Source organism: Gnatocerus cornutus, chromosome 2 (assembly GCF_029298725.1).
Source record: "Gnatocerus cornutus isolate USDA-ARS CGAHR chromosome 2, icGnaCorn1.1, whole genome shotgun sequence".
NCBI classification, from domain to species: Eukaryota; Metazoa; Arthropoda; class Insecta; order Coleoptera; family Tenebrionidae; genus Gnatocerus; species Gnatocerus cornutus.
The window spans coordinates 9,274,979-9,286,282 of NC_142234.1; the positions used below are offsets into that span (position 1 = coordinate 9,274,979).

At 34.3% G+C, this 11,304-nt stretch overlaps 1 protein-coding gene across 2 annotated transcripts; it reads left to right on the forward strand.

The window, feature by feature from the left end:
• The first annotated feature begins 35 nt into the window (after window positions 1-35).
• LOC148178753 (uncharacterized) lies at window positions 36-8,504 on the forward strand. 2 transcript variants are annotated; one of them, XM_088030508.1, is made up of 9 exons: window positions 36-388; window positions 3,435-3,543; window positions 3,598-3,738; window positions 5,210-5,284; window positions 5,335-5,451; window positions 5,577-5,681; window positions 6,765-6,895; window positions 7,307-7,587; window positions 7,737-8,504. In XM_088030508.1, exons 1-9 carry the CDS (start codon window positions 36-38, stop codon window positions 7,913-7,915), a joined length of 1,491 nt encoding a protein of 496 aa, XP_087886634.1. In that variant the 3' UTR covers window positions 7,916-8,504. The 2 variants fall into 2 exon arrangements, with proteins under 2 accessions (XP_087886634.1, XP_087886635.1); XM_088030509.1 differs by having other exon boundaries at window positions 7,310-7,587.
• The last annotated feature ends 2,800 nt before the right edge of the window (window positions 8,505-11,304 follow it).

Consider the following 11,304-nt stretch of genomic DNA (forward strand, 5'->3'; position numbering starts at 1 on the left):
GTGTTTTCAGTGTTCGATAAAAAAGTGAGGAAATAATGACCGAGCTGTTGGTGTCTCGCGGTGACACCTTTCCGAGATCTTTTCTGGACACATATCGTGCCAGCCGGACTAGTGAACAGTTGTTGTACAATGACTTAAAATCGAGTAAAAGCGACGAATTAGTGCTGCAAAATCCGGCCGATATCCCAATTACGGCAGAGATACATCATGGCCATTCGGAGAATCTCTTGGATGCTTCTGGTTGTTTGTCGCCGGGAGAGAGCGATTTTCTGGACACTTCGGAACTGATCCTGTCCAGAAATAAGGGGAGGAAGGTGCGCCCGGATTACGATAGGGTAGATCCCGAAGACAGTATTAGGGACATCGTTACAGGAAATGATTTCTACAGGTACTAAATTGAGCTGCAAATTAATGGGGGTCGGGGCTTGATTTACGTTTTCATTAAAGAGAGGTGTATAAATTAAAGAGGAGAAGCATTGAACCTGCACAGGAACCTAGGCTAGTTTTTGCTTGTTTTGTAGCTGCTAATTCTATTCTGTGGAAATACGTTAGGAGACTCCCTTATTTAATCTGGTCTTTGTTAGGCATTCACCCCTCGTATTCGCCCCTGACCTAGCGCACATCGTTGGGGTTTATTCACGTCCCTATAAATTGCAAGTCAACTCGTGTTTTTGTTCCATTAATTGCCTTCTTGAGCACAATAGTTTCAATTAAATCATGAATATTTTAATCTGAGAGGAGCAATTACAAAGAGATATTTAAAGGTAATGGTCGGTTTATTCTGCATTTTTGCAATTGCTTTTCCTGCTACTGACTCCATTGTATGGAAATGGTGAAAAACGACGTGATTCAAACACAAGGAATGCGGCCTTTTTGTCTTAGTCGTGAGATTAGGTATTCTCATGTAATTTTTCTTATCTTCTTATGCAACAGAATTACAAAATAAACCTTGGATTGTTTACAGAAAACATGTGACTAGTGAAGTTTAATGACACTGCCGAAAGTTCTTTCAGCAAAAGTATAGTTTTCCTATGGTTTTGTTGCATAGCTGGCAGTTGCTCAAAGGAGTGAAAATTTTTCACGAAAACTTATAAAAGCGGAATTAGGGTCACCAAAAGGAAATTTTAGTGGTAATAACAGAAGTTATTAGGTTTAGTGCGTTCAAATTTCATGTATCTCAATTTTTATTGTGGTTGCGTTTTCATGTAAACTCATTAAATTCAAATAAAAGTAAGATGAGAAATCAAATGTTTTGCAATGCGCGTGGTGACATTTTGTCCTGCTATGGTATTCTACATACTATTTTTTTTACATAAAGAAGACGGCAAGTAACCTCCTTAAATCACTGCTAATCATAAATTTTATTTTAAGAACAAATTTGGCTTTTAGACATCATTTTTGATCATGAAGTACAAGGAATGTGGCCTTCTAATATTGGTCCAATGAAAGCAATGTCGTCCGCACCAGTTCCTGGTCTTTAAAATTATTAATAAGTCTGCGAAAAAAAAAAACAAGAAATTACTTAATTAAGTTAGTATTTTACCAAATTACGAGAATTACTTCATTTAATTAATTTAATTATATTAATTTGTCATTTATCATTAGTTTTTTACTTATTAAAGTACTTTTACTAAAGAATCTTCCTTATTTATAGAACAGAGATAACATCTACTTAGGCGAATTAAATTATGTACTTTCGTCTTTAAGATTATCAGTTATTATTTACTTAAGTAAAAGCATTTGCTTTTTATTAAATTGACGTCGTGCTAATCTGATATCTACTGATTTTTTATAATTTATTATTTGTGTCTAAAATGTTAAATATTCTAATGTATTACATAACTGGAAATTATAGCATGGATTTAATTTTGTGAATTATAGCATGAAAATTTTGCAGTTTTAAATGTTAAGGTTGACATAAAAAAAAAGTACAAATTGACATGAAGTTAAAGACAGCTAAAAATTTATGGCCGCCATTTATTTAGGTTTAAAAGTCGTTGGCCTGATTTAATTTCCACAAAAATTGACCATTTTTCTCCAGTCACAAAGTCATTATATCATTAATAGCAACTAATTGTTGTTAACATTTTCCTCAGCTTATTAAGTAGATACAATTTATTACTTATTGTGTAACCTACCCATTGTTAGTAAAATTAAAGAGATTTTACGCCCAATGAATGATCTATTTTTGTAACGATGCCTGATTGCTAAACACTGCAATCTATCAAATTTCCTTCGAGTAATTCAAGAGTGGGCGTTTTCAAGTGCTCAATCCGTTAATAGCATATAAGTAACAAGAGAGGATTGATAATAATGTGTGGTGGAAGGCTTATACGACTTCCTTATGGCAAGCTCATCCGGGAAGGATTTAAAGACATTCATAGTTTGGCTACTTGAAACCTGAGTAAAAAGTATAATTATCGAAAAGAGAACAGTGTTTACACGTTTAATACAGAGGAACCGTTATGAGAACAAGAAAAACGGTCTGGATAGGAATGTTCTAGTTCACATGAAATTTTTAATAATCGTGACCACGGTGGTCTGGTGTGTTTGATAATAGTCATGAACTCCACGAGTTGAATGTATGTCTATTTATTCAATGACAGAAATGCCAATAATAATAATTCTTAAGACGTAATTTGGTTTAGTCTTTATTGTTATATTATTTGGGAAAACCAAAAATTCACTCTTAAAATAGTTCAACAATTGACTTTCCACTTCAGATTAGATTAAAATAAGCCTATTGACTTACAATCAAAAATTCTAAAAATTTATTTCCTTGTTAGAGATAATAGCTGTCATAATCTGCTTTCAAAAAAACAAAAACATCAATCTGACATAAATATTTAAACATATGAAAGTTCCTTGACAAGGTGAGAGAACGTTTTGTTGATACGTGACGACATCAGATGATGTAAGATCATATTTTTAATAAATGAAAACATTGGGTTTGGTATTTCATGCACGTAAACACCTGTTAATACTTTATTTCTTTATTTCTGGTATATCTCAATATGGGTGGGTGTTATCGTCATGGTTTATATTTTGTACACCTAGTCATAACTCGTAAAGGTCGGATTGTATGCTTTGTTGTGAGTTTTTATGTCTGATCTAATCTAAAGTCATCATTACAGTCAATGAATATTAATTAAAAAATTAAGGCTGTTTTGTGGGCGGCATAAGTGGTTTTAATGTGATAATAAGAAAATTAACACCGTAGAAAGTGTCATAATGTTGTCACACCACCAGACAATTAAAAGAGAAATCCCATTAATTATGAATGCGTGTCACCTTTGCTGTCAATTCCCTGCAAAAAACTCTTTTCCGAACACAGAAATCGGAAATGTAGACGCCACATACCGGAAGCTAATTGTTTAACGCCATCATTCCTGAACCCTGTCAATAGGAAGTAACCAGGAAATGTTTTGTTACAGATTCGTGCTGTTCAAAAAACACTACGACAAGTATGTCCATCTATCTCAGAAATACGAAGAAGCCCGCAACATAGCATATTATTTAGAAGAGAAATACCATGAAGTCAAGGTAAGTCAGTCGGGAATATTTCCAAGGTCGATCTAAACTTTATTTTTGCTTCAGACGGAGAGGGACGATCTCATCTACCAAAGAGATATGCTCAGCAAAAGACTGGAATCCAACGAGAGTTTATTACGAGAAAAAGAAGACGAAGTTTTTCTTCAGTTTGAACGGGTCGTTTATCTCGAGGAGCAATGCGATAAGGTAGAAATTTCTCACATAAAACACCTCGCAGCAGTTTAATTATTTAACCGTTTGCACATTTGAATTTCAACATTATAATCACGGACTTTCACTGTCTGCGAATTTTTACGTTTTCGATCGATCGCTTCAACTAAGTCGGATTTCCGTGCTGTGACTGACAGGAACTTTATTTGAATTGACCTGAGCTTTCTTTCGTTCTCATTTTTTATGCAGACCATATAAGTAACTGCGTTTTCTAATAGCAGGAACTCATTCTAATCGTTTCGTCATATTCAAATGTTCACTTTGCATATTATGTGTTTTTATGCTTTAATACGAGTTTACGTCATTTCATTGACGCTCGATCGAACTCTTTTATTTATTGAATTTTTCCGTGACCTTGTCTGTACCCTAAAAACTAATGAAAAATGTTGATTCTTTCGTAACGCCATTAGTAAACATTACATTTACATAATTTCGCCCGAGGGAGTTCCAGTAAAAAGTCGAAAAGTTTACCCTTGCAACTGTATGAATTTATTGTGTAATTTAAGCTGGGTGGTCAGTTTTTTCGAGTTTATTAGATTTTCTTAATTTATACGAGTGACTCTCTTTTTTGTGTTTTTTGTACGAAAGTTGATGGAAGTGCGGTGAAATTCTCGAAATCATGAATATTGTATTTCGGTGGTTAATTTAATCTTCTTGCAATAAATTGGTTGGTTTTTACAAAGGATGGCAAGAATGAATGCAGATACGTGATAACAAGATAGATAAAAACTATCAGCAGCAAAGTTGAGAGCGTTTTTTAACATTATCATTGAGATTAATTGAGATTCAAACGTGTTACAAAAAACTTCGGTTTATGGCGAAAATTAACGTCCAACGGGTTCAAAAATAGACCAAGATTTTATCTATAAGTTGGCATGCTTATTTGACCATGGACTTTTTATGGTTATGGTGCCATCATAAAATTTAGATCTTAGAATTTTTTGCTTTCCATAATGTATTTTGCTCGCAGACTGGAATTTACACAGAAAACTTGAAATTCTTGTGAAAGGAATTTCGACACTTTATAATTATTGCCGTGATTTCTGCAGTCAATGACGTTTGAAAATCTTGCAAAATTGTTTTTTTTCGTTAATTCCTTCTTAAATTTCCGTTGAGGTTCCACAGTGTAAAGTCAACACATTTTCAAAGCTAATTTAACTTTTAATAAAAATTATGTAAGACCAGCGAAACATTACTCAATTTACAAAGTACACGTCGGGATATGGGTAGTTTAAAAACTGAAAATGAATATCAATAAGTTGTTATTGTTTATAGCCGCAAACCATATTACAAATCGCTAATAATAGCCATCGTCTTGAGAACTGGTTTGGTGCCACTAATTAAAAATTGTTTTTAATAACCACCAAAAATGCGGAAAAACTCAACGACCTCTTTCGCGCAACCTCTTTGCAACATTCTTTTTTACCAAAATTCTATTTCGTTGCAGCTGAAGGCCGAAAAAGAGAAGTACCATCAGCAAAAACTCGCCATAGAAAAGGAAAAAGAGGCCGCATACAGACTGGTAATTCGCATCACCGCCATTAATGACTTAATTGAATTTTTTTTTAACAGTTGACGGAGCAAGCCCGAGAATCAGAACACACACGTCGGAAACTGGAAAGGGCGCGTCAGGAAGTATTTCATCACATGACTAGAATGAAATACGAAAAAGAAAGTTTAGAAAGAGAGGTAAAAATAGTCGCGAATGCAATTAAAAAATTTTGTTAATGAATAACACGTGCTTTCACTCAATTGACGTTTCCTCATTGTTGTTATAGAAAGATATGATCGATAATATGTTGTTTTCTTGACAGAACGACCAACTGAAGGAGGCATTGGAAGCGGAACGGAAAGGCATGAGGAAATACCTCAACCAAATGCATCAGCGGAAGAAGCAAGTCGAAACTTTGGAAGGGCAGGTAAATTTCGTATTACATCAACACTAATAAGGGCAACGCTTTAAGCGGGTCACAGAGATTCTTGCTTTCACCGTGTTAATATGATTGTTCTATGGAAGATTTCTGGGGCATCTCTATTTTGGTAATCTGTTACGATCTTTTTTTTTAAACATTTGTCAACTTTTCTTTCGGCGTTCTCTTTTTGTTAGTTCCGTTGCGGATATTTGTACTAAAATTAGGAAAGCGAGCCTTCCTGTTTTTATTTACGTCGGGTTAATTTATTTAAAAATCGACCGTCTTAGTCATCGGTTTCATCATTTTTTATTACTCACCTGTAGCAGGTTGGCAATAAAAATTCAAAGTCGTCGGCGGTTCTGACATTGTTTCCACACTTGGGGTCCGTTACGTTATGAATATTAAAACGTCGGATTGTGTTGTTTTGATCTCAATTGAACACATTTCGATTATTCATAGAATTTGCTGCACTATGATGCGATTGGAATGTGTTAAAATGAACTGTAATGGCCGAAATCTAATTGGAGGCGCTTCATTAATATTTATAACTTTCTTCCAACTCTTACGGTGTTTATGGATGTACAGTAACATGGAATTTCTTTAAATTGTAATCACTTGTGTAAAGGTAAAGATCTTTTTGATCAGTCGAGAGTGCAATACTACCGTCAAATCATTATTTTGTTTTCTAATTCAGCCAACATACTAAAGTTTGTTTTCACTTTCCACTATCAACAGACCCGCATCCTATTTATCAACTCCCTTTATTCACATCGTTCGTTTTTATTCTGAATCACCTCGCTATATTTATTTGTGCAATGAAGCGCAAACCACCGATTTCTAACCAAGTCCCCAAATCGATGCGTACTGGTCTAAAATTAAATGTGATGCATTCCTAGCACTTTCCTCGTCAAAAGTGTGCCAGAACACCTTTTTTTCCTGTATGTTTTATTACGTCTTTCACCTTGTTTCGGATTCACCCACGCTAATTTCCAATTCATTTTGACCTTGCTTGGAGTGAATAATGACAACTTGTTTATAATAATAGATTGTTTTGTGGACACGTTGAATAATATACCTTTTTGTTGGCAGCTGGTGGAACGACAGAATGCACCTCTAGCATCACAATATCAAAAGGCTCTCCAACATCTGGCAACATGCAAGAAGTGCTCGGTTTGTTCTTATGCCAAAGCTACCTACAGGAAGAACAGCCGCAAATACGAGTAATTATCTTTTGTTGGATTTTATATTGAAAAAGTTGTTTGGCGGCAAGGCCGCTGATTGATCTAATTCTTTAAAATGGGAAAAAAAGACAAGAAAAGTCTCAACCGTAATATTATGGTTGTGGAATTAGATATTACCGGTATTTAATTGCAAGTATGGTAAAAAATGTGACGAGTTAATGGTAGACTACTTGACGCATTGTATCACGTCTTTATGTAACAGTTGCATGAATACATACTTACACGCTAGAAAAAGTGAGCGGTAAGATCGATTGGAAAATGGAGTAGTCTTAATTGTTTTTTAATTGCTAGTTTTCTTAAACCAGGAAAAGAGTTTGTTGTTTCAGGTCGACTAAACTTTGTCCTACAATGGTTTTTATAGTGATAATATGCTAAGTGGACTTTTTTCAGTAGGAAACTCCTGGGTTGTCTTCAGACCCCTTTTCTGGAAATGCGCAACATGATCAAGCCACCCCCTTCTCCGATTCACGGGGAGGGCGAGAGCCTCTCAGAATGGTTCTGTCACCTCAACACGCCCAATCCGAGTGAATGTTCTTCTTTGAGTGTACCCTTTGCGGAATTAGCGATTACTTACATGGATGACACTTCGGATACGTCATCGCAATGCCTTAGGGACCCCGATGTGGACCACGATGATTCCTCAAGTCAAGCTGCATGTAACAGTGGAAAGGGTAAGTCAAAAGAACACTTTTATATTGTCCCTTTATATGTCAAGTGTAAAATTCAATAGTCCACGACAAGTTCAACCTGAAACAATGATGAGATAATGTGGCCTTTCTCGGTTCACAGAACACTCCCATAATTAACATTTTTGTTTCAGGTTTCGGTAGCGATTCTGGCTTTTCATCGGATATTTGCGGAGATTTCAAAAGCAACGCTACAACTCCAAAAGAAAAATTCAGTCCGAATGGAACTCTGGACGAAGCGGACTGTGCCAAACTGACTCGTACAAAATGGACTGCGTCGTTTAGGAAACTAATCAATCGGATTAAGAAGTAGACTGTCAGCACAACTCACGTTACAATAATCTTAGATGTTGAACAGAAGATAAGACTTGAATAATTAGATATCAGATGTTTCTAGGCAAATTTTCCAAATCACAGTTTCTATGTGTCAAATGTTAATCTATTTGGTTTTTTCATGTATACCCAAAAAATTTTAGTAGGTCAAACTATGTCTATTCCGCCCTTAGATTCAAACTATAGTTAATGTTACAGTGTTACACGAATGTTACGAATAGGAATTGATCTAGTTGAACACAAGTTTCTACTGCGTTAAATATTAAGATATTTTAAAATACTTACGGACTTTTGTTACTTAACGATGGATATTTCGAAAGTGTGCTTACGTGGTATTTATTCTTGCCTTGATTGAAAAAAGGGTCTATTTTAGTGTAAGTGCCGTCCAGATATTTTTACAGTTATGTCGACTTTTAAGTATTTTCATTTAATGGTGGCAGCCTTTAGTTTATCACTTATTTATTTTCAATCATTCCATTAATGTACGTTAGAATTAATACCTGTGTATACACGCAGTAATGCGCAGAATGACAGAATTTTGTGATATAATAAATCGATCCTTCAAGAAACGGAGTTTTATTTATAATTTCACCAAAAGGTTAAAAAATTCACATGAAAGTCAATTCGAATCTTGACTATTTACGACCAACGTGTCACTGAATTAATTTATTATTCATTTTTACGTTATGAGAAAGTTCTTTAGATCCTTTTCTCATTCAAACTTCGATAATGGACGTAAAAACAATTCATATTGCGATTGAACTTAACGAAATCATCGGTTTCTTCAGTAGACCGTTAGACTTCGTTTTTTGAATAAGAATTTACAATGAAACGTATACCAAACAGTCCAACCTCGTACATTTTTTAATGTCTTGTTTTAGAAGATGTCTTGTTCTTTCTCCGTTTGATCTCCGTAGACTTTTTTCAAATTAAAATTGTGCGCATTTTAGCATGGTGTATTTTCCTTTATTTTCTTATCTTGGATATGATACAGACTTACCTTTTCTTACTAAAAGGGGACCTTAGATTTTTCGTCGAATACGCACCATCATACATTCTAACTTTTTACATAAGTGTTGAGAAGTAACTAACAAAAATGTTTTGTCTTTTTAGTTGGTGCTGTGTACATACGTGGTACCATTGAGTTCGCACATCCTCGCGAACACTTACAGTTATTTACATTTATGGGAAATTTCCATAGCCGGTCCTAAGACCGAAAATCAAATTAGAAAAGAAGCTAATTTTATGAATTGTTTCTTTTTTGCTTTATTCTGTTTAGTCGCAGTTTCTGCCGTTGCGCATATTATACCAACTCTAGAAGACCCAACGATTTTCTTTCCTTTGCTGATCTACGAGACTTACTTTCCTGTGTGGAAGAATATTTTAACAATTACTTACAGGGCTGCTATTCCTCTCGTAAGCTGGTTAATGCTAGCGCCTTATACACAAGTTATTTACGTTCTTAAGCATATTAAGTTTCAAGTATGTGTCTTTACTCATTTCTTAAAGCGAATTGATGAAGGTTATCAACCAAAAAAAGAGTTTATGTACAGAGCCCAGTGGCAGAAACAAGTAAAAATCCGTTTACTATTTTGCCTGCAGAAGCACAACAATAGTTGCATGTAAACTATTTTCTGAAGTGTTTAATAAAACTGCTTCTGGTTTTAGAGAACTTAAAAAAGCCTTTAAAAGAATCGAACTGTTGATGTTACTTTTTACAGTAGCAGGAACTTGTTGGATCATCAGTATTTGTTTTTTCTATATTTCAGTACGTCTGTAAACCTTTTTTGTATGTTTTATTTGTCTTCAGTTTGCAGATATCATAAGGGACATGTACTTCCGTGTAGCGACTCTTTCTATTGTTTCTTTGGTTCTAGGATCATATGTGATCTTCGTGGGCCAAGAAATTGAAGATCTAGTGAGTTAATCGTTGCGAAAATAACAAAATCGACACAATTTTCCAGATGCCCCAAATACTAGATATCTTGATACAACTCAACTGGTACTTCTGGAATGAAGAAAACAAGAAAATTTATCTTATATTTCTCCTAAACGCACAAAAACCTTTAACGATACAATTTTCGGAAAATATCGCTCTAAACAACCAACTTTTCTTGGCTGTGAGTCATTTTCTGGTGAAATCATTTTATCACAATTTTTTATTCTTTTTTTTAGATTGTACGAGCTGTTTTTTCTGTGATGTCGGTATTAACTAAAATGAAGAGTGTTCGCTTTAAGGTGTAAGAGTCACGTTTTATCTTTTTTGATGACTAATTTTTTTGGTTTCATTTAGTTGTAGTTTAATTAATTCCATAATACAGAATAATAGACACTGTTAATAAAAAGAAAAGCTCTTTTTATGTACGACTGTTATTAATTATTACTCCAATATAAGTGACATCAGCATTTAAGGCAACCCTTAATTGCTCATCTGAGCTGATCTCAACTACCATTATGCGAAAAAAACTTTGGGTTCTAAATTAAGAAGCAATACTTAAAATAAATGTCTTTCTGGTTCTGTTCTGTTTTATTAAAAATAATATTGCCCTACTTCTCTTATTTACTACATAAATTTTTAATTTTTACATCGTGTATGTTTCGTATTGCTGAAGTTTTCTTTCAAAGACTTAGCGATCATGCCCCACATTTATTGCAGACAGTTTTGTAGGAGTTTCGGCGTCTTTTACGAGCGAACTTTTTAAGACACACTTCAATTAAAAACATGTTAAAGATATTTCATATTTTACCAATGGACAGTAATTCAAACTAAATATATTTTCAACTAGAATAATTATTACGGTTGAGGATATCATTTCCTTTCTACGCATTATTTTTTGATTTTTTCCAGTTTAAATTAGTTAACTTAAAGTTAATGTTCATAATACTGTATGGAAGTTGAGTTGGTTATTGTTCAACGAGAATTCAACTCACCATAGGTTCGACCTATCAGAGACTTTAATTTTTTCAAATCAACCAATCACAACAAACTTTTTCTGGAAATTTCACGAGTGCATTTTTCAGTGACAATTCCACGCGAAAATACCACGCGAGCTGTCAGTTGCTTGTCAGTTCGTTGAATTCTCATGACGAATATAACTCGGGAGCTCGAAATTGTGGGAAATTTTTCCTCCAGAACTCGTAGTTTGTTTTTCCGGACAATTGATCGTGAAAAAACTACTCGTCTGTCGGAAAAATTTCCGACAATTTCGAGCCCACTCGTTATATTACTTATGAAAATAAAATATGAAAGTAAATTACATTTTAAAAATGGTGGATGCGCCGCGGCGAGTTTAACAACTAATTTTAATTCAATCAATGATTGAATCAAAAATTATAATAATCTAATTGCAATTTTGAAGAAATTTTTAT